The sequence below is a fragment of the Psittacula echo genome (assembly GCF_963264785.1).
Source record: "Psittacula echo genome assembly, chromosome: 4".
In the NCBI taxonomy this organism is placed as follows: domain Eukaryota; kingdom Metazoa; phylum Chordata; class Aves; order Psittaciformes; family Psittacidae; genus Psittacula; species Psittacula echo.
The window spans coordinates 99,395,235-99,419,552 of record NC_137738.1 but is presented as its reverse complement, the minus strand read 5'-3'; the positions used below and the strand labels follow the sequence as shown (position 1 = coordinate 99,419,552).

The 24,318-nt window shown below is 40.8% G+C and overlaps 1 protein-coding gene across 1 annotated transcript in view; it reads left to right on the top strand.

The window, feature by feature from the left end:
- The window catches only part of LDAH (lipid droplet associated hydrolase), a gene marked incomplete at its 3' end in the record, with an annotated part of 135,096 nt that overhangs the window by 101,776 nt on the left and 9,002 nt on the right, over positions 1-24,318 (top strand). The window contains exon 6 of the mRNA XM_080616908.1: positions 14,567-14,649. Coding sequence (XP_080473034.1) covers positions 14,567-14,649 — 83 coding nt within the window. The remainder of the gene's footprint in view (positions 1-14,566; positions 14,650-24,318) is intronic.

Below are 24,318 nucleotides of genomic sequence, written 5' to 3'. Positions count from 1 at the left end.
TTGGTGTTTTAAACAATAAGTTATATTATATTTCCAAGATTGCTGTTGGCAATAATTACTGGTAGAAAATATGTTTTCCCCATAGGAAATTACCCTACTGTTTGGTATTACTAGTTCTTACCACTGTTTTCTGACTTTCTGAGGAATGACAGAGAAGATTGCATCCTCAAAAGCAGAGGATCAGCTGGAAAGGAAACTAGTGATACAGTCCTGTGAAGAACCTTACAATAAGACAAGCAATTTACCAGGAACAAAATGTGACCAGATAGTAATATATTCCCTGAGGAAAACTTACTTTCAAAAGTTCAATCTACTTTTTGCAGGGCTTTTCCATTTAGCATGGGAATCCAACCTAGATTGGATTCATTACTTTGCAATTTGAGCAATTTTGCTTTATTGTTTAGAGGACTTTTGAAAGAGTCATATTACAACATGTCAAAGTACAGATGAGCTCTGTTGCACATGAAGACACTAGTCTTTGTCAGTAATTGTCCAATTGGAAACAGATTATTTTCTTCTCATTCACTCTGCTTGTAGCCCCTCAGAACGATGATCAAAACTCTGCGTGCATATCTGCAACTCAGTGTTGAACAGCCATGGATTTAGAAATAGACTGTAGAATCTGTGGAGCAGAAATAATGTTTTTCCTGAGAATCTGAATTGCCTCTGACACACTAAAGCCAACTCTTGACTGAGACCTTTAGCCCTCCTGCACAGTATAACTAACTCTTAGTTACAAAAAAAGATCCTATCAAGCAGTCTGTTAATACTCTTCCCTTTGCTACACTTCTCAGTGAACTACTAATTTACTTGTGTGTTGCCCAGTTTACCTGGGATAATACCCAGGAATGGGAATTAAAACTTGCCAGTGTTTTGCATATTTTAAAGTATTTCTCAAGCATTTTGTAATACTAGATTATTGTGACATTATCCTGATGTGAGGCAAATTTACTAAGGGCAGCATCAGTGACTCCTTCTGAAAAAATGAGACTAAGAATTTGTAGAGGTTCTTTGAGAGTCCCTTGTGACAGAAAAAAGCATCATTTCAGGCTTTTCTGTGTGCAGCACTGCTAGTACCTGACAGAATGTGGCCCCAGTCCCTATTGTAGTCCTTAGCCAACACAAACAAGAGGCTAAAGTAATAGCAGTAATAGCAATTAAATATCAAATGGTGAAATAGCAGATGTGTTTTGTGAAAAAATTGGCAGTAAATGATAGTTTTTGTAAAGCAGAACATCAGAACTGTCCTGGGAAGTGTCAACATGGGAAGGAAAGATGTATGAAGACAAACTATAGAGAGTGAAAGACTAATGCCAGTGTAATGAGGCTGCGTGGTTTTCACAGTGCATAAGACAAAGTTATTAAAATCACTGTACTTCCTCAAAACAATATTTGCAAGTATGCACGGGTGTACAGAGGCTGGAGCACTTTGAGTCAGACCAGTGTCATGGGAGCTTTGACTTCCTTAACCATGAAAAGGTGATTAACACTGAAACATTCAGTAAAGAAGGCTTGATGATGAGTTTAATGGGAAGTATAGAAAAATCTTCTATATCATGGTGAGCAAAAGTGCACTCATGAAGGATCTAAAATTATGGTAGACAAAGTAATTCATAAGAGAGCAAAGGAATACTAGCAGGAAAATAATGGATAAGCTAAGCGATGTGCAGGTAGTGTAAATTTCAGAAGTACTTAAAACAAGGTAGTGTTACAAGCCTTTAAAAATCATCAAAATTATTAGTTAATTGGATTAACAGACATAGGTGGGAGAGCTGGCAGAACTAGAATATCAGTGTGAAGGGGCATAACTTGCTTGGGAAAGAAGAGCCAGGGAGAAAGGAGGATGATGGACGGACTTATCTTTACATCCAAATATTAAAGACAGAGAGACCTGTTGAATATTATGTCCACCAAACCATGACATACGGATTTGAGAGGCTTTTTCCAAGAAAATTCAAAGCCATCTAAAGTGCTTGATGTCTGTAGAGGAAGGAATCCAGCAACATACAGATTGTTCAGCTAGTTCTCATAATGTGTTGCCTTACATATACATATATTAAGCAGAGGAAGCAAGTGGCAGGGAATATATGGCAGAGATACAGAGAATTTGAAGGTGAGAGTCAGGTTGGCTGTATTCACAAAAGGTAACATTTGTGCTAGGACTTAATGTGTCTACAGCATCGAGCTCTGTTCATTCACTAATCACCTTAAAATCCTGTCCTAGTCAGGGGAAATAGAATAATAGAATGGTTTGGGTGCAAAGGGACCTTAGAGATTATCTAGTTACAACTCCCCTGCCTTGGGAAGGAACACCTTCCTCTAGACCAAATTGCTCAAAAACCTGTTCAACTTGGCCTTGAACACTGCCAGGGATCTGCAGCCACAGCTTCTCTGGGCAACCTGTGCCAGGACTCACTACTCTCACAATGAAGAATTTCTTCTCAATGTCTAGTCTAAATCCCCCCTCTGTCAGTTTAAAGCCATTCCCCATCGTCATGTCCCTACATGCCCTTGTCAAAAGTTGCTCTTCAGACTTCTTGCAGGCCCCTTTAGGTATTGGAAGGCTAAGTTCTCCCTGGTGCCTTCTCTTTTCCAGGCTGAACAACCCCAGCTCTCTCAGCCTGTCTTTGTAGGAGAGGTGCTACAGCCTTCGGGGCATCTTTGTGGCCTCCTCAACTTGCTCCAGCAGGTCTACATCCTTCTTATGTTAGAGGCCTGAGAGCTGTACTCCGGGGGGAGGGGGGTTTCTCACAAGAGCCAAGTAGAGGGGCAGAATCCCCTCCCTTCACCTGCTGGTCAATGTATAGGTAACATATACACTATGTGACTACATATATGCTATGTGACTACTTTAGGATGAGTTTTGTTCTTTCCACTGGCTATGAAGGAATTAAAATAAAGCTTTAGCTGTTTACATTTAATTGGGTGAATCCTATGACAGATATCAAGAAATTATGACCTTCAAGGAAAAATAAATATATTAAGAGTTGTTTAGACTAAACAAGGGACAACTGAAAGACATAGCAAGAGCTTTAGAGTAAAGGAGAATAATTTAATCCGTATGTCCATGGTGGACAAAGTAATATGTGATGTAACTAACATTGCAACAAAGGTGATTTAGATTAGGTTTTAATTAGTGATAAGAATGGAATTCTAGACTAGATTTCTGAGGAACATAATGAAACTTTCATCATGAGTGCTGCCTAAGGACAGGATGGATAATGCTGAAAATGACATAGTATCATTAATTTTTATTAAAACGCAAAGACCAGTGGAGATCCCTTCTAGCCCTGCAATTTCATGCACATTAATTAAAGATGCAAGAGTGTCATCCAGAACTTCAGAGCTTCACTGAGGGACAATTTACCATAGTAAGAACCAAGCAAAAGAGGGGAACAGATGCAACAGAGTGTTTTGGGAAAACAAAATATGGGCAAAAAATGTCAGGCATTACTTAAAAGTCGATCTGAAAGTTCAGAAATGTCTGAATGAATGTCTTAATCATAGAATGGTCTGCATTCTGCAGATTGAATGCCAGATGTTATAATAAGACCTGCCAAACATAGGCAGGTTACCTCTAGAAATCAGCTAAATGAGTGTAGCACTCTTGGTGGCACTGGAGTATGATCAGCCATACTGTTTGATTAAATTTTCTGGTATAGTTTTAGCCTTCTCTAGCTAGCATCTTCCTAGTACTCAGGCACGGTTCAGGAGTTAGCACTGCCATGCACTCTTTCCAATAAGCAGTTTGGATAGAGATGAAATGCGATTATGTGAAAACAGGCCATTCTATTCCAGTTGGCCTCAGGGCTACAAAGCAGTTCCTGTCTCCATTTAGTACAGTGTTGCAGATATAGACCATATTTATAACTGCAAAAGCAGCAACAATTTCATTGTTGGAAAGCAGTTGTGAGAAAACAGACTGTGGAAATTTGACTTCACAATTGTCAAAGCAGAAGCTGAAAAATTGATAAGTCAGAGCAAAAGATAGTGCATTTAATATTTAAAGGGAGCTAAGAGACTAGGAAAAGCATTTTTTGAAGGAAAAGCATTTTTTAGGTGAAAAGAGGAAAGGCTATCAAAAGCAAGCCAGTGTGGAAATACGTGCTTTACAGTGTGGAAATATGTGCTTTGCAGAGTGATGGTGGTGGAACAACAGAGCAGATTATTCTGTAACAAGTAAGTAGTTGATGATGATATAATTAAAGGCGGGCAGTGAATTGTCATTTTTTATATCATCAAGCCATGCCTGGAAAAACCATACTGTGCCCTGGGTTTAAGCGTTAATGTGTAAGTCTGTAATGTCAGAGAAGCAAACTAATGAAGAGCTTTGCTCAGTTTTTTTGTAAGAAATGTGGACTAAATAAGCAAGTTATAGCCATTCTTCATTTTTTTACCTGAATCTAGTAGAATTGAATTTCAGTACTTGTGACCCTGATAGTACAGTACTAACCTAGCAGGGTATTTTCTTAGAGATGGTGACAAATACTGCTGAAAAATTATTTCCAAATTGGATGATTTTAAGTATTATTATATTAACTCCGTTGAGTTACACAGGAACAAATACCTGGAAATGAGATCCAAAGTCCATTCTGTTTAGTGTCTTATTTCCAACAATAGTCAGAACAAAATGCTTCCAAGAAAGGGGCAAAAATTCTGCAATAGAAAAGTCTGCCAGTTAGTAAAGACATAATTCTTAGAGGCTTAAAGACTTGAGGCTTTTGTAGTAGTACGTAGCTCTACATTTTGATTGTAGTTTGTTAAGAGAGTTCTAAGTATTTGTTGACTTTCAGTGTCTTTGGTGTCACTTGATAATTTCTTGGTCCTGAGAAGTTCTTAGTAACAGGCTGTATCCTATATGCTATGTGGTTTTCCTCTTAAAGGTTCTAATTATTTCTACTTCTTAATATTCCTTTGTATTACAAATGAGTTGCAAAATTTTTTAAGAACTACAGGGATCTCTTCTGGGCCTGGTTGCACTTCCAATTCATGTTTTTTAATCACAATGAGCTGTCTTTTATTAAATGCCTCAAACACAAGGGAGGACAAAGACCAGCTGGAAGGTGTTGGTTGACTGAAAAATACATGAATTAACTAAAGGACATTCAGCCTGGAAAAAAAAAAGCTAATAGAATACATATGAATTTTTTAAAAGTATCTAAAGCATAGGGTCCGTGTAGGTGGGAAACAGAATCAAGAGAGAAGTAGGGCATGGCTGAGGGAAATCAGGAGGGGTGATAAAAACTTGCCATGCTGCCAGGTCTGAGAGTACCCTATAGCAGCAGAGAGAATACCCACAGCCTGTGCCACAGTCAAGAGGTCACCACTGGTCTCTTACAAACTCCTCTGGTCCTAGCTAAAGAAAGTTTATTAATTTCTTGCGGGGGGGGGGGAAGACAACACCTTGGTATATGGTGGCCTTAGTAAGACAGCAGCAGAAGTCTCTCCGCTCTCTGTATTCATCTGTGTAGGGGGTCAGTTGATCAAAGAATGGTAAGAGTAGTGGCACCAGATTTGCATTTGGGAAGGTTGGGCTGTGGTCTCCTTTTCCTCTGAATGTTTCTGGTTGTAAAACCATATAGTATCTTCTTCCAAGGTTAGTTCTGTTGAAATTTTGCTGTCCAGACCTTAAAGTAAAAACTTGGCATTATGTTCCTCCCTGTACCTATTCCAGAGCTTAGCTCCTACTAACTTACAAAATAGAACAATATTTTGATGTGTGAGACTTAATAAATTTACACCTACAGCCACAATCTTGTTGATAGAGTCAACATAATCTAAGCCAACAGCAGTAGGGAAATGAAGTGAGCTTGGGTAACCCTTTGTAGTCTTATGTTTATTTTACTCTGATGAACAAGCTATTAAAGAATGTGTGTGTGCATCCATTAAAGTGTCTAGATTGGGGCTATCTTCACAACCACTCATTTTTGTTGGAAAAGAAACTATTTTGATTATTTCCTGAACTTTATTAGCCAATGAAGTTGAAAAGGTTTTGGTTTTTTTCAGTTTGTTGTCTCTGTTGTTTCATTAGTATGGCATCTCTTTCTGCCTATTCTTTCTGTCACAGTAAATTCATCTCCTTAGCCCAGTGAAGGATGCAATATTGTTTTTGCATAATTAAGATACCGAGCAAAACCACCCCGAACAAGATCTAGTCATAACACCACAATACAGAGTTGATTTTTAAATTAACCAAGGGCATGTATATCTCTCAGAGTTTGTCAGGGTTAGGTCGGAAATACTTAACTTTCTTTTCTGTTTCAGATATGTGTACCATGTGTAGAGTCTTTTTTTTTTTTTAGATTTCTTTCCTTACAGGCATAGTTACAACTCATCTTAAATTTACACAGAAAACATAATGTGACCCCTCATTTTCTAGTGTGAGTTTATGATTAATCTGGCTGTAACCTAATCTTTTTCTTGCAAATATGCAAGCAAATGGTCTTTGGATATTCAATAATCAAGCAAGAAGTTTAAAGTCTTGATGAAAAACGTCTATTTCAGACTAAGTACATAAGATCTCTATACTGCTTCAAGAATCAAGTCTAGAGAAAAGGTTTATCTGTCCTAAGTTAGAATTGTTTCTTCCCTCAAATTAGCACAGCTTTCCAAGTTCCAGCACAGATCCATAGAGTCACCTGACACATACTGGTTTAGGTTATAGCTCTAAAATGTTTACACAGCAATAACAATGCTACTAGTCATCTGTTTCTTCAGAATTGGGAAATATGTTATTTGCTTGACTGCATTGTGAATATATCAATGTGTTTTGAAGTTCAGCTCAATAGATACAGGTATTCATCTAAGAACTGGCTAATTGAATTGGTGGTTAAATAACCCTAAACACTGAAAAGCTTGATTGATTTCAGGCATTATTGTTTGTGAAAACTAATAATTTAGCTGAAGGATATTAAGTCCTCACTGTGACACTTTGGGTTAAAGAGCTACGAATGATATAAAGCACTCTTTTCTTCTCTGGATCCTTGATTTGAGCCCAATCGGGGTTCCTCTATCACAAAACCTCCACAAGTAAATCAAACACATTTTGGCATAGTATGTCGTCGCTGCTTAGCACATGTATGAGACTAAACTGACACTGATCCTTAATAACATTTAGTCCATGGGGTGGAAATGATCCTACCAGGGCAGAAAAAAGGTCATTGGCAGGATCATGGGGAGAAACTAAATTGACAGTTAATTTCATAAGCCTGACCTGGGAATAGATGGAGGGCTTCCATTTTCAAGGTAATCTCTGTATATTAAAGATCTGCATATAAAAAGTTGGGGTATTTTAAGAAGGCATTTATGTATTGAAAACACGATAAACACAGTATTTGACTGTTAAAACTTTGATTTTGCCTTTAAGCTCTAAGATCTTATTGTTTATGATAATTATATAATTAACAGCAGATTTTTTCATTATTAAAGTCCAGTGACTCGGTTATGAGTTCCAAGGGGCATCAGCAACTTGAGGTGGAATAGATTGTAAAAAAAATGCTTTTCAGTTCTACAGCTGCCACCAGGTACGTTGACCAGTTTCTGTAGGTTTGCAACCACATTTTCTTTTTTGAGAAATGCTTTTCCTTTCTTAGTTGCTGTGTGAAAAACCCAGATGATGGAATATTTACAGAAGCCATGATGCTGCAAAGAATCATGTTACATGCTTCCCTTTCTATGCTTTGGATTATCTCACTGACCCAGGCTGACTAATAATGTGTCAATCCAGCACAGGCATAAGTACAAATTTGAAGAAATGGGATTAGACCACGAAAATTAAGAAATAAGATGCTGAGATTGGCTTTAAACTGTTAAACCAGATAAATTGAATAAGCAAAATACATTGGCAGGAAAAACTAAAGAGCTTCTATACATTCCTTTCCTAGATATCCTAGCCTGATTCCAGACCAGATCTTTAGGACCCCACTTCAAAGGTGGGAATCAAGAGTGCAGAGGTACTGGACTTTTGCCATACAGGCAAAGGATGAGAAAATAGTAAGCTTTGTTTCTTTCTTCCAATGTCTTTTCATGAAAGGACTGCAGCTTATGTGTCCTCAGTGGATAGAGATGACTTCTGGAGTCAAATCTCTATAAGCCAGGATTTCGAATTCTATGCTAGCCTTGATATTGCAAACCATCCATGCCAAGATGCCAAAGTGCTCTCAAGTCATTATGTGTGTCTGACTAGAGTTCTGAAGTGCTCACATACCTGTCCATGAAAACTGCCTTCTCATTTTGGGGTCTGAATATCCAAGTTATCAAAGGAACTAGTGTATTTGGTGTTCATCTTGTTTACACATCTCACCTTACCTGTGCTGTGGTATGGTTCTTCAGGTGACTAATGTTTTCATTATTTATCACTGGTTAAGTTCTTCCTTCAGCAAGCAGGTAGAACTGGCTTGCTTTCAGTAGAAAACTACATCAACTGAACAACTTTTCATAAAGCTCATGCAAACACTGCCTACACCTTCATTTTATGAAAAGATCACCTTATTTTGGTTGAACAAAGTGTTAGTTAGTCGTTGATGGAAGACATACCTATGTCAAACTATGGGACACTTTTGCTCCTTCAGATATCAGTTTGCTCCTTCAGATTATCAGTTTAAGCATTCCTGTTAAAAGTAGAGAGCAGATCATATGCAGAAGTGTATGGGCGCATAGTATTGTGTCCTCCAAACCTTTTGTGTTGGCTTCACTAAGCCAATTTAGAGAAAGATTTGAAGTTCAACAAGTAAAATTTTGTCACAGAGACACATCCTGATTTTGGGTACTTACAAACTAGCCCTTATCTCTGTTTTTAATGTATTTTTCATCAGGTTTGAAGATTTTGTTATTTGTTTACTATTAAATGCAGTATTTAAGGTAGTAGTGAGCACGTCTAAAGGGACATGATCAATTTGGCTCTGTAAATTTCATTATTCTTAAAGACTAATTAATAGTTATGTTTACACAATGCTTTTCACTTCAAGTATTTTTAAGACAGTCTACAAAAAAGCACTTCGTTGTCATAGCAGCCTGAAACATGTTTTTAAAATGAGGAAACTGAGACATAAAGATTTTGTAATTTGCAGAGGGTCTCAAAGGACTTCAGTGATAGTTCAGAAAAATTCCAGGCCTCCTGACCTCTCATCCCACATTCAGCCTTACCTTTCACGTGTAATGATTTTTCAGAATACTAATTCCAATCTTATTTTGTCTTTACTATATCCCAGATATTTCTTTTTTCAATGAGTATGGTATAGGGGTGAATGCCAAACAGATTGAAGCTGCATGTTCACCCAAACTTCAGTATGGACACCAAGGTCATAACTGCCACCCAGCCCATTGTGGGAATTCCATATGTTTTACACTTTGAGCCAGGGTCCTGCAGACTCCTGGATGTACTTTATTTTGTGCAATGACTAATTCTGCAGATTTTGGTGAAATAGCTTCATCACTCAGGAAGTTCAGCACATGGGCTCTAGGTTGCATTTTATATTGTACTTGAAATCATGACAATCAAAACCTATGAATATTTTTCCAGGACTCTTGGTAATGATTCTGGGAATCTATTGAGATTTTCCACTAAAGCAAGCATTAGCACAGTTTGGAAGTCTTTCCAGAGACTGTAACACTAGGTAGCACCAGTGTGCACTGACATGGTGATCTCACGAGACAACCTTCCTCTGCATAGCCTGGTGAAACATTTCAGAGGCTGTTCATTTTGTACATCTTGGCTTCTGGTTGTGCCCAATTCACAGCCTGATTTTCAGAGCTTCTGAAATGCTCATAGTAGTAGTCCCTGGGAGCCTTTTGAGATGGCTTTCTAATTAGACACAGAGAGCAAGTGAATTCTTCTGAGTTATTTCCTTTGAAAAAGCAGCTCAGTATTCATGAAATAAGGAAACAGAACAAGTTTTTTTTTAAAGGAAAAAACTAAATATTCAAAAAATGCCAAGGTTAGCAAAGTACAGCATTAGGAAATAGCAGAGAGATTTCTCCCTGAACTTGTGACTTAGCTTTGGAGAAAAATAACTTTTCTGAAGAAGCCTAGTTTGACATTCCACAGCAGCAAGAGAGAAGGTTACTGTTCCTGCTCTATAATGGTGTCTCTTTCAATATAGCTTTCCTTAGGCATTAGAAATCTTACGGTGTAATTTGGGTTAGAGGGAGGCAGTAGATTTAGGATATTTTGACCTTAGCAGAGATTTTTACATTGTCTCCCATTATGTTCTTACAACAAAGTTGGAAAATATGACATAGAATCATAGAATAGTTAGGGTTGGAAAGGACCTTAAGATCATCTAGTTCCAACCTCCCTGCCATGGGCAGGGACACCTCACACTAAAGCATGCTACCCAAAGCTCTGTCCAGCCTGGCCTTGGACACCACCAAGGATGGAGCATTCACAACCTCCCTGGGCAACCCATTCCAGTGCCTCACCACCCTCACAGTAAAGAACTTCTTCCTTATATCCAATCTAAACTTCCCCTGTTTAAGTTTTAACCCATTACCCCTTGTCCTGTCACTACAGTCTCTGATGAATAGTCCCTCCCCAGCATCCTTGTAGGCCTCCTTCAGATACTGGAAGGCTGCTATGAGGTCTCCACGCAGCCTTCTCTTCTCCAGGCTCAACAGCCCCAACTTTCTCAGCCTGTCTTCACAGGGGAGGTGCTCCAGTCCCCTGATCATCCTCATGGTCCTCCTCTGGACTGCACACAATACTCCAAGTGAGGTCTCACGAGAGCAGAGTAGAGGGGCAGGATCACCTCCTTCGACCTGCTGGTCACGCTCCTTTTCATGCAGCCCAGGATACGGTTGGCTTTCTGGGCTGCAAGCGTACACTGAAGCCGGCTCATGTTCATTTTCTCATTGACCAACATCCCCAAGTCCTTCTCTGCAAGGCTGCTCTGAATCTCTTCTCTGCCCAACCTGTAGCTGTGCCTGGGATTGCTCTGACCCAGGTGTAGGACCTTGCACTTGGCATGGTTAAACTTCAGAAGGTTGGCATCAGCCCACCTCACAAGCATGTGAAGGTCCCTCTGGATGGCCTCCCTTCCCTCCGGCGTTATCAACCGAACCACACAGCTTGGTGTCATCAGCAAACTTGCTGAGGGCGCACTCAATCCCACTGTCCATGTCACCGGCAAAGATGTTGAACAAGACTGGTCCCAACACCGATCCCTGAGGGACACCACTCGTTACTGGTCTCCAGCCGGACATCGAGCCATTGACCACAACTCTTTGTATGCGACCATCCAGCCAGTTCTTTTCTTTGCTTCCAGACTATTTCTTAACGCATTACAACCTTTCACTTTACAGCTGTATGGTTTCAGTCAAAGTTTATTGTGTGAAATGTAACAGAGCTTTTAGAAGACCGGTAATTTTTGTCATCTGGTTGTGTTTATTGAAATGTTCAAGAAACTATAGATCAGTAAAATGCTATTTTCATTTGTAAAATCGTTAGTGGTTTGCCTATTTTCTTCTCCCTAAGTCACGGGACAGGGTGATTCTTACATAACAGGATTATTGTCAACTCAGAAATTCTTTTCTGTATTTATGGTTCTACATGTATCTTCTAGCTCTGATATATTCTGGATCCTCCACTGTTGCTAATTCTTGATACCTCACTATTCATTGAGAAAAAAATATTGCTAGAAAAAGAATATAGAGAGCAGAAACCTCCTGAATGTATTGAACAAGAAATTTGGATGAATAAAAAATTAAAGTCATTTAGCTTCCAAACAGTGTAATTATCTTCTTTAACTACTCCCTTAGCCTGCACAAATTCTGTTGTAGGCCTCTTGTTTTTGATACACCTAAGGAATATTTTATTGTTTATTTTTAAATATTTTAATGTTTGTTCTTGGAAGCCTACTTTTGCTCTTTGCAATTTCCTCTTACTTAATGTCTGCTGAGTTTAAGTTCCTGTTTATTGGTTTCCCTAGGATCATGTTTCCAAAATTTAAAGGATTTCTGTTTGGTTGAAATAGACTCTTGAACCTTGCCATTCATCCGGTTTAGCTTAATCCTGCCTTCCTGGTTCCCTTTCTTGCACAGTACACAAGCCTTCAGAGATGGTTCCTTTTAAAAATACTGTAATTACTCCCTTTGCTGTCACACAGTTTTACTTTTAGGGTCTTTATGACTAATCTTAAATTTACTAAGTGTGTGGATTCCACTTCACTTCTTAGGTTTTACTGCAAAAAACAAACTCAGAAATATGAGCAGTACACACCAAAAAGAAGAGGTGGGACAGAGAAACCAGTGAGATGGGAGAATACTTACTGGGAGGGGAGCAGGGAGATACTTAAAATGTTTCCGCTTTTGCTGTGTGACTCAACTGGAGGCGGATAGTTGTCATCAGAATCCCAGTAACGTTGAATAAAACAGTATGTGTCAGGTTCTGTACTAATGTACTCAGTATTTTCATCCCTGCCTACCATCCACTGCTGATGCTGCAAGGTCGTGGCAAAAGTTCTGACTGCAGGTAGGCTATCCAGTGTGTCCTGTTAACAACAATCTTATTTTGGACTGGAATATAGAAGACCTGACATACTAAAATCCTCATATAATGGATTGGGTACAAATGTTATTGCCACAGACACCTGACCAAATCCAGGCTCTTGCAATTAGTGCTTTGTGAAATCTTGTAATTCCATAGTAAACCACATCAATTCATCTGAAGGACCAGCAGATAGGGTAGCGAGGTCTGCTGTCCATGTTCTGCCTTTCCTCTGAAACAAAGCAATGCTTTGTGAGACAGCTAGCTTCATTTATAGGAAGGACTTCTGAGCATTAGTCATATTTGTCATATTAGAAACAGGAATCAATCTGAAGTTAATTAAATACCTATGGAATTCCTCAATGTCATTGATACCTCTCATTTAAAGTTTTCTTAGATGATTTTTGAAGGTGCATTCTAAGGTGTATATCCTTCTAAAACAAAGGTGTATAATGCATCAGTTTTTGGAGCTAAATTGGGAAAAAGATCAATGTCAGGGTATGTGCTTAACACTGTAGATGGGCAGACTTTTGTCAGCTGCAGCACAGGATTAGATTGCCAGGTGGCTAGACACAAAACCACATGGAGGCTGCTTTACCCAGTAGAGTAGGATCAGGCCAGAAATTTGCTGTATTGTCAATATGATTTCACATCTGCAACCCTTTTGTCTAGAAAGGGAAGAACTTGCACTAGCTGCATTCAGTGTTTAATTGAAAAAGACAGAGCTCTGCAGGCATATAACTGAATTACATCTTCTTTGACTGGCTCAGAAGTAGATACTACTTTCTAGGATTTTCATTTTTTATCACTTGAGAGCACTGGCTTTCTCTTTTAACATTTGACCTCTGGAGCCATCATTCATCTCTCTTGTGGCACTCTGTTTCCTTAGAGCACTGCTGGAATTCAGCCAACTCCATGTTTTGGCCACCACCAAAGACCTATGTGACTGCCATTTCCTCCCCTATCACATGCTGTGAGAATGCATTACTCCCATCTCAAGAGCAATATCAGATCCAACACTGTCAGTAGCTACTTGTGCACAAAACTTTGTTGGTTCAGATTTGAAAAATTGTCACAGAGTTTCCATTTCTCCCATTTTTCAGGAGAGCATTTAGTATTTTAGAATACCATCAGTCATTCTAGGACCCACAAATTTAAATGCTTTAATATAATCTAGCCATTCAGGATCTTCCATTGGTTTTGCAGACTGGTGAGAAAGCAGAAGAATATTCTTTTTATGAATATTTGGGTATCCAGGCAAAGTGACCCAGCTTTCAGAAGTGCTGATTTCACACTGCTTTCTAACATGCATGGGACCTGCCAGAACTCAACACTTCAAAAAATTAGACTGCTTCTAATGAGGTGTCCAAATGTTAGACTCAATCATTTATGTCTCTGAGACAGTATCTTGCAGACCAACTCATAATAAATTGCACCAAGGGGTATTTAATACTTTACATTCCAGAAAGGTAAGGCATAGACATTCGGTGTCCAGTCCAGTCCTGTCTGGGTAGGTACCATCAGTATTATGCAAGACTGCAGTTTTCAGTGATACTTGTATTTGCTATTATTTTTATTATGTGTTATGTTGAGTGTTTGAATGAATTGCATATTGACATGGCAATAATTTAATGTCTCTTAATTAATAATGCTTCTTGATGTATGCTTTGTATTTAAAAGCCCATCTTGGAAACACTTCATGGGTGATTGTTCATGCTTACCTTTACTTTTCTAAAAGTATGCACTGAAATATCATCAATGTTCCTACTCTGGTCAGGAAATAAAGAGTCATCACCATGGGCTGATTCAGAAGTCTGTAAGATAGATGGATAGAGTTATATTCCAAAGGTAGTTTTCCTATTCCATTGATTAATACCGGGTAACTTTGTTTATTCTAGATGCCTTTTTAATGATTTGGTTAGGTGAGATAAATTCTGCCCTTTCTGTCAGTGGGATCTTTATCAGTGGGACTGTCAAGGTGGTGACTGCTGCAATTGCCTGACCCTTTTGCAGGGTTAGGTCCATACTGCTTTTTCCAAAAGATTTGCTGTGTACTTACCTTACTGCATGTTTCTTTTTCTGCAGCCAACATCTTATATATGGCAAGCCAAGAAATGATGAAGGTTGTGGAGAGAGACAGTACAACCATAAAGCAAAACTTAAAGAAGGTAACTAGTCCTCAGAACTTTCCAAGGAAGCCCATATGCATAAGTAAATGTTACATCCAGTTATATTTGTGCAAAACCAGAATTTCAGCCAGCTTGATTGTGCCTTTATAGAATCATAGAATAGTTAAGGTTGGAAAGGACCTTAAGATCATCTAGTTACAACCTCCCTGCCATGGGCAGGGACACCTCACACTAAAGCATGCTACCCAAAGCTCTGTCCAGCCTGGCCTTGGACACCACCAGGGATGGAGCATTCACAACCTCCCCGGGCAACCCATTCCAGTGCCTCACCACCCTCACAGTAAAGAACTTCCTCCTTATATCCAATCTAAACTTCCCCTGTTTAAGTTTTAACCCATTACCCCTTGTCCTGTCACTACAGTCCCTAATGAATAGTCTCTCCTTAGCATCCCTATAGCCCCCCTTCAGATACTGGCAGGCTGCTATGAGGTCTCCACGCAGCCTTCTCTTCTCCAGGCTCAACAGCCCCAACTTTCTCAGCCTGTCTTCACAGGGGAGGTGCTCCAGTCCCCTGATCATCCTCATGGCCCTTCTCTGGACTTGTTCCAACAATTCCATGTCTTTTTTATGTTGAGGACACCAGAACTGAATGTTAGTGCCTTTCTGTTGACTTTGGAGAAACCATTAAAAGGGTCACCGGTCATTACAGCGTCATTGAGCCACACCTTTGTAGATGTAGCATTCACCACTATCAGATGTAGAATCCTATCTGATCTGTTTTTGTTGTTGGAGGAGAAACAGTGTGTTATGGCTGAGCCTGAGATGTGGTTCCCAGTGAGGCCAGTAGTTACCTGGGTTCTGATCAGACAGGCCGATGGCCAGCCAGGGCATGAGTGCAGGCTGATTGACAGGTCAAAGCAGAACAAGCACCATCTGTGTTGTATGTCAGTTGGTATCATGGGATTCTGCAGGCTTGGTTTTTCCATGCCATCAAAACATAATAGAAAGGAGTCAGCAAAATTATTATGGCTCCACAGTTTCAGCAATTCGACTGTAGTGTAAAAGAAAGATACAGAAAGTGCATTCCTTGGAGACTGGAGCTACTGATATACAAGTAAATTAAGTCATTTTGGGGACCTTTTTCCTGCACTGAACTTTCTCGTCTGTACAGTTTTAATGTTGAAATAGATCCTAGTACAGTTTTAGTCTGGATCGATGGCATTCTCACGGTCAGTTCCCAGGCGTGGTTCAGAGGTTCACAGGCCAGGAACTGTTCCTAATTGGAGTTCTGATGTGATTATCCTGTTCTGGAGGCTGAGAGAATTTGATAGTGTGACCATGGTCAGACAATTCCAGATGATTTATAAGCCACATTTAATGAACTACTGTTGAGGTAGACTCTGTGTGAGTAAATAATCATTATAAGATATAATTCTACTGTGTCCCCTTCCTTCCCTCCATTTTTTGGTATCATCCCTGTCTTTCTGCAGGATGAATGATTCCAGCACTTTGCACTGCTAGAGATTTTTGTAGAACAGAATTTTCTAGAACAGAGGTCCTAGAACTCTGTAAGATTACTTTGTGCCTTGTAGATAGATATCGTACAAAGTTCACTTCATAAATAAGTGTTCTCTTTTTTTGGCTGAAAGTTGATTTATTTTTTGCTTACCCAATTTGTCTTCTCTGCACTTTGAAAGTTATGTTCAGATGTTTCAGTTCTATTTTTATTTTTTAAGAAGTTGAAATAGCACATGTGAACAAGGAACGCTGCACTGCACTAGGCATGCCTGGTATTTCATTTTTATTGCAGAGCATTCAAAGTTGTTCTGCACTTTGGGGGCAATCTCAGTGAAGAAACTGAAGGGATGATCCTGCAGATGTCAAATATTCTCAGTCTTAAATGAAACTTTCCATGAGTTAAGCTGAATGAATTCAAGGAAAATGATTGATTTTAGTCAGTCACCTCTCTGAGTGTCAGGGATCTGCAGGGTCTGCCTGTTCTCTGAGGGAAAGGGAGCTGTGAGCCAAGGGTGACCACTGCAGTGCCCTCCAAGCAGGGCCCAGTCCCACAGCACATGAGTGTGGCAAGGGTCCATCAACTGTCCTGGACAAGTTAAAGCAATGAACCAAGTCCAGCATCCCTCCAGAGAATTCAGTCAGGAACAAAAGGAGACAGGACCAGAGATGGGACTAGAGACAAGTCTAAGGCTACAAGGTGGGTTCAAAGTCCATCCAGGAGCATAGCCAAAGACGTGATGGAAGGCAGGCTGCAAGGTCAGACCCATCAAGGCAACAAGGTATGTACAGTGTAGGTCCAATTTCAATTTAGGGGACAGGACCAGAGCTGGAGACAGATACTCCTACAATACTCTTAGCTTGAGAAGCAGAGACTAAAGGCAAAGGACAGAGATGGAGACCCTGGATCCACAGGCAGGTGATGTGAGTTGGAGTCCCAGGCAAGCCTGATAAAGCTGTGAGTGCTCTGAAACTGAAGGTAAGGCTGCTGGTTACTGTGTTAGGGTACAAAAGTGAAGAGCTTGCAGGAGCAGGACTTCAGCTGCTATTGGAAATTTTAATCACAAGCACGGATGCTTGAAGTTAAGTATAAAATCTTCATTGGATGAGGACCATAGTGGTGGCAATGAGCTACAGCTCCAGTGACTTCAGGTGGTCTGCTCAGATGCTTCACATTACAAAATTACTTGTGTTTTCTACTGAATGAAGGCCCATAGCCAACAGTAAGAGTTTGCAGGTATCCTAGTCTCCTTCATCTGTGCTTCTGTTGACTCTGTCAATCTAAGCACTGCCTTGGCAGGCAGGAGCTTTTTTTAAACCTGTGTTAACTTTCTTTTATTGATTCTTCTATGTCCTCATACTTTTAAAGTGGCAAACATACTCAAGAAAACAAAAAGCTGAAGTGAGCTTATAAGCGGTTGGCAAACTGAAGGAAAAGCAGGTCTAAAAATGAAGCTAAATGTGTCCCTTTATTCATCTTCTAGTAATTTCTGGGAATGTAAGAATTAGGGAAAAATTTTGAGTTGGCATTATGTTAAATTTCAAGTGTATTGACAATAAAAATGGGCTTAACTTATAAAGGTTGGAAGTTTATAAAAACAGGAACTATAGTCCAAGTTGCTATAGAACTGGCAAACTGTCACTACAAAAAAATTTATACTGTTTAGTAGTCGCTGTGATCATATGCTAAAAGCCAATCTTAACACCTGACTTTGCCAGCTGCTGTGGAATAGAAGTTATTTCTGGATCTTATTTGCATTCTGTGATCTGAAGAAGAAAGAAGAAGAAACACGAAATTATTCCAATCTTTCCATGCCCAGGTTTAACTGTAATTATGACTAGTTAGGGAGCAGGAAACATTTTATCTGCAGACCCCAGATTCTTAGTCTAACAATGCTAATTGCTCAAATTTATGTTGAAAGAATTGGAGCTGGAATATTTTTTGGATAATTAAGTGAGATATCCCACTTGTAATCTTCTAAAGACAGAAGTTGTACACATTAAATAGCAGTGGAACTATATTAAAGATTTGTGTCTAAAGCAATTCATCTGGATCGAGCAATACATGAGTGTAAGCTTCTTATTGCAATGACACAGGGAGTTGTGATACATCACAAACTCCAAACAAGTAAGATAGGGGATGCTGATAGATTTGCTCAGCTTTGATGGTGAATCATTAGCTGATCGTGTCTAAGCCAGAGGAGTTATGTTCTTTCCCTGTAAAAACACCAACTCCCTTTCTTAACAGAAACTGGAGGCAAAGATACTACTGTGCTACAGGAAGTTTATTGTCATTCCTCCACAAAAGGAAGTGGGTGTAATTCCGTATTCTTAAAAGATGGATCACCATTGAGCATCACAGAGCTTTTACAGATAGAATAGAAATTTTTAAAGGAAAGGGAAAATGGGTATGTTGGGCAGTCACTAGCATGCCCATTACAGACAATGATATTTTCATATAGAGGCTGTCTATAGCACCTAACTTTTTAAGACTGCATCATGCCACATTCATTGCTTTATTTTAAGACATAGCTTTATTGATTCTCTTTCTGTTAAGCAAGCTTATAAACCTATTGTAATCAAGAAGATACTGCTTTAAAGGGTACTTACAGAGGAACTTCTGTTTTTAAAAAAGTCACCTCTTGGATTTTATACTTACTGAGATATATTTTGTTTATTAGTCCATGAGTAATACACAGTAGTCTTATTTCAAAGTACAAGATCTGCTCCAAAGCCCATCTAAATCAAGAGCTCCAACAGACTTCAGAAATTCTTGAATCAGTTTGGAAGTAAACTTTATGTAGTGGTTCATAATTTCTTGAGGCCATAAATCATCTCCTCCAGAAACTGAAAATTGTGATTCTTTTGGTTAGCATATTAACCAAAAAAAGGTTTATAGGCTTCTTGAGCTTGCCAGTGGTCTGGTTTAGCAGGTACACTGTGTAAGGAAAAAAGACATGAAACATCTGAAGTAGGGGTACAATGACGAAAAAAACATCTGTTGTCTGAAAAGAATCATTTTTCATAGAATCATAGAATAGTTAGGGTTGGGAACGACCTTAAGATCATCCAGTTCCAGCCCCCCTGCCATGGGCAGGGACACCTCACACTAAACCATGCCACCCAAGGCCTCATCCAGCCTGGCCTTGAACACCGCCAAGGATGGAGCATTCACAACCTCCCTGGGCAACCCATTCCAGTACTCACCACCCTCTCAGTAAAGAATTTCTTCCTTATATCCAATCTAAACTTCCCCTGTTTGAGTTTTAACCCATTACCCCTTGTCCTGTCACTACAGTCCCTAATGAAGAGTCCATCCCCAGCATCCTTGTAGGCCCCGTTCAGATACTGGAAGGCTGCTATGAGGTCTCCACGCAGCCTTCTCTTCTCCAGGCTCAACAGCCCCAACTTTCTCAGCCTGTCTTCATACAGGAGGTGCTCCAGTCCCCTGATCATCCTCATGGTCCTTCTCTGGACTTGTTCCAACTGTTCCATGTCCTTTTTATGTTGAGAACACCAGAACTGCACACAATACTCCAAGTGAGGTCTCACGAGAGCAGAGTAGAGGGGCAGGATCACCTCCTTTGACCTGCTGGTCATGCTCGTTTTGATGCAGACTGACTGGTCTGTAATTCCCCGAGTCATCCATTTTCCCCTTCTTGAAAATGAGGGTTATATTTCCCTTTTTCCAGTTGTCGGGAGCTTCACCTGACTGCCATGACTTTTCAAATATGACAGACAGTGGCTTAGCAACTTCATTCGCCAGCTCCTTCAGGACCCACAGATGCATTTCATCAGGTCCCATGGACTTGTGTGCGTTTAGGTTTTTAAGATGGTCTCGAACCAGATCCTCTCCTGCAGTGGGCCTAGGGTCTTCATTCTTACAGTCCCTTCATCTGCCTTCCAAGACTTGGCTGGTGTGGTCAGAGCCTTTGCCAGTGAAGACCGGGACAAAGAAGTCATTAAGAACCTCAGCCTTCTCCAAATCCAGGGTAGCCAGTTCTCCCAATAGCTTCCGGAGGGTGCCTACGTTGTCCCTAGTCTGTCTTTTATTCACTACGTACCTATAGAATCCCTTCCTGTTATCCTTAACATCCCTAACCAAGTTCAATTCTAACTGGGCCTTAGCTTCCCTAACCTGGTCCGTATCTTCCCGGACAACATCCCTGTATTCTTCCCAGGCTGCTTCTCCTTGCTTCCACCTTTTATAAGCCTCTTTTTTCCTTTGAATTTTCCTCATCAGCTCCTTATCCATCCAAGGAGGTCTCCTGGCCCTCCTGCTGCCCTTCCTTCTAGTTGGGATGCAACACTTCTGAGCTCGTAGTAGGTGATCCTTGAATATCATCCAACAGTCTTGGGCTCCCCTGCCCTTTAGGGCTGTATCCCATGGAACCATACTAAGCAGGTTCCTGAAGAGGCCAAAGTCTGCTCTCTTGAAGTCCAGGGCAGTGAGCTTGCTGCACGCTCTTCTCACTGTCCTGAGGACCTCAAATTTGACCATCTCATGATCGCTGCATCCAAGGCTGCCCTGGAGCGTCACATTTCCAACCAGCCCTTCCCTGTTGGTGAGCACAAGGTCAAGCATGGCACCTCTCCTTGTCAGCTCCTCTATTACTTGCAGAAGGAAGTTGTCTTCCACACAATCGAGGAACCTACTGAATTGCTTGTGCCGGGCTATACCATCGCTCCAACTGATATCAGGGTGGTTGAAGTCTCCCATGAGAGCAAGGGCCTGCGAGCCTGAGGCTGTTCCTGTCGATCTGTAGAGTGCTTCATCCACAGATTCCTCTTGGTCAGGCGGTCTGCAACAGATCCCCGCAATAATCTCCCCTATAGCTGTTCTCCCTTTAACCCTTTAACCTTGACCCACAAACTCTCTGTTGACTGCAATTTTTAATTAAATGGGAAAAGTATGAACTGGAAGTTTATGGGCACGTGAACTTACTTTCACTCAGATTGAGTGGTGGCACATAACCACCCATATAGAGATAGTTAGGTGGGGAAGAAATTCAGTTTTGAACAAAAATAAATGAATGACGTACGTTTGCCACTTCCTGCTTACTTTAGTGGTGTATTTAAAATGTAAAGTAATACAAGTTTATGTCACATCAATAGTACCATAGAAAATGTGTTCTCTAAAAGTATCAACAGTGATATGCAGAGATTTAGGGTAAAAATTGCAAAAAAAAGTATTTCCACAGAAAAAGTGCTAGGTTTTGCTTTTGGAAAATAGTCTTTGCTAGAGAAAGCTTTTAAAACTGGGCAACCAAGAACTATTTGACCCCTGAAGCAGCTGGTTTGATGTTGCCTGGTGTTTTTGTTTGAGTCCCTTTAGACATCCAAAGGGGTTTAATAATTATTCCCAGTGAGAAGAGCATGATCTGAAGGTGAGTGGTTAAAAGAATGCTACAAATACTTTGCCTACCCACAGCCTGAGTGAGTTGCTTTCCTACATTTGTGAAAAACCTTCCAAAACCTCTGAGTAGGTGCAAAGTGCTCTGTGGAGCCAAAAACACCTCTTTTTTTGGCTAGTCTCACATCCTTTTTGGCCTGCTCTCCCTGGAGGTGCAGAGTTGAAGTCAGGGAACTTGCACATGTGCTTGGGGATTTTGGTGCCTTTGTCATTTAGCCACAAGAACAATCTTCTCTTTGAAGCACCCAGAATACCTAAGCAGGGACCAGCACTTTCTCTCCTCAGTGGAAAAGGATCCGAGTGAGCATTCAAGAAGATCAATGCACTGCAATATCGCTTATCTGTGATACTTCACTTGTTCTGTAACTGAGGTCTTGTTACCATCGTTGATGCTGTGCAGTGTTCCAATAAGAAAAGGATGACATTAATTTCCAGGGGTTTGGGGAGAAGTATAACGTGTGTGCTTCACACGGTGATTAAAGAGAACAGTATTTCCCCAGCCTTCTGGAGAATACTTAAGAAGTTACCATCCAACCCTTACTACCCCTTAATCACTTACATTCCCTCCCTCTGCCGCAGAGCACTGCGTGGCAGTGAATGAAATTACCATTTACTACAGATCCTGCTGTTGTAAGAGGAATCTGGCTGATTAACCTTAGATAAAGACCCACTGAAGGTAGACAGTGTCAGTCAGCCTGATACCCAGGGGAAAATACTGTTTGCAGTAAATATGGTTAGAAGAATCTGGCCCGATAATAGTATTGCTTAAATAGCGGTTTCAGGTCTGTTTGGTTTTATTTTTGTATTTATACAGACTTGACTTCTGAAATATTCATGTTCCTGACACATCTAAATATACACCCTTGAAGCGCTTTTAAGTCTCCAAGAGTAACATAGATAATATAAATAAGTTAATCACCCTGGTTTGTTGATGAATCTTGTACATCCTTTTTATAAAAACACATTTTTGCTTTGCATTGAGTTTGACTCTTTGTTATCTCTGAGAAAGTGGAAATACAAGTGGCCTCGCTTGATCTCTTGGTTCTATGTGCAGAGCAGTTGGCAGCATTGCTAATTGCAGCAAAGTTAAAGAGAGGCTCTTTCCCCTTCCCCAGTTTACCAAATTTCCAGTTGACACTGACAAAGGCAAGAGGACAGGAGCCTGCACTCTGGTCATTGGGTGGAACACCATACCTGACACCAGGGAGAGAGGAGTAACACATCTGAAATCATGTGCAAAGTAGCCACTATGCCTGGCCATGTCTCTGGGTTTACATCCTAATTTTGCTGAAAATAAAATGTTTCTTCATGCCCTTTCCAGACAGGGAAGCTAGTTTGTTTATTTTTTATGTTGGTTTAACAAAACTGGCCATGTTCCTTATGTTAAAAAGAATCATAGAATCATAGAATAGTTAGGGTTGGAAAGGACCTTAAGATCATCTAGTTCCAACCCCCCTGCCATGGGCAGGGACACCCCACACTAAACCATGCTACCCAAGGCCTCATCCAACCTGGCCTTGAACACCACCAGGGATGGAGCATTCACAACTTCCTTGGGCAACCCATTGCAGCCCCTCACCACCCTCACAGTAAAGAATTTCTTCCTTATATCCAATCTAAACTTGCCCTGTTTGAGTTTTAACTCATTACCCCTTGTCCTGTCACTACAGTCCCTGATGAATAGTCCATCCCCAGCATCCTTGTAGGCCTCCTTCAGATACTGGAAGGCTGCTATGAGGTCTCCACGCAGCCTTCTCTCCTCCAGGCTCAACAGCCCCAACTTTCTCAGCCTATCTTCACACGGGAGGTGCTCCAGTCCCCTGATCATCCTCCTCTGGACTTGTTCCAACTGTTCCATGTCCTTTTTATGTTGAGGACACCAGAACTGCACACAATACTCCAAGTGCGGTTTCATGAGAGCAGAGTAGAGGGGCAGGATCACCTCCTTCGACCTGCTGGTCACACTCCTCTTGATGCAGCCCAGGATACGGTTGGCTTTCTGGGCTGCGAGCGCACACTGAAGCTGGCTGGTGTTCATTTTCTCATCGACCAACACCCCCAAGTCCTTCTCTGCAGGGCTGCTCTGAATCTCTTCTCTGCCCAACCTGTAGCTGTGCCTCGGATTGCTCCAACCCAGGTGTAGGACCTTGCACTTGGCATGGTTAAACTTCAGAAGGTTGGCATCAGCCCACCTCACAAGCCTCTCACCCCACTCTCTCTCACCCCACAATGCCACCCTCTGGATGGCATTCCTTCTCCCCCGCATATCAACCGAACCACACAGCTTGGTGTCATCAGCAAACTTGCTGAGGGCGCCCTCAATCCCACTGTCCATGTCACCGACAAAGATGTTGAACAAGACCGGTCCCAACACCGATCCCTGAGGGACACCACTCATTACCGGTCTCCAGCCGGACATCGAGCCATTGACCACAGCTCTTTGTGTGCAGCCATCCAGCCAGTTCTTTATCGACTGAGTGGTCCACCTATCAAATTGATGTCTCTCCAATTTAGAGACAAGGATGTCTCTAATAAAATCACCATAAACACTTGAGCTGCCCGTTACACCTTTACTACAACCCCTACAGGTTAGTAAAAATAGCATTGTGTACCCCAGATTGTCAACAGCCTTTTCTCATAATGGTCCAGCAGAAAAAGTTTGGCTTTGCACTGCCCATGGAAAGTTGAGGAATCGTAATTCTGGTAAAACAAACTTGAGAAGCAAGTTCTAAGGACCTTGCCATCACACCAGCTGATCTCAACCAGAGGATCACAAGGGG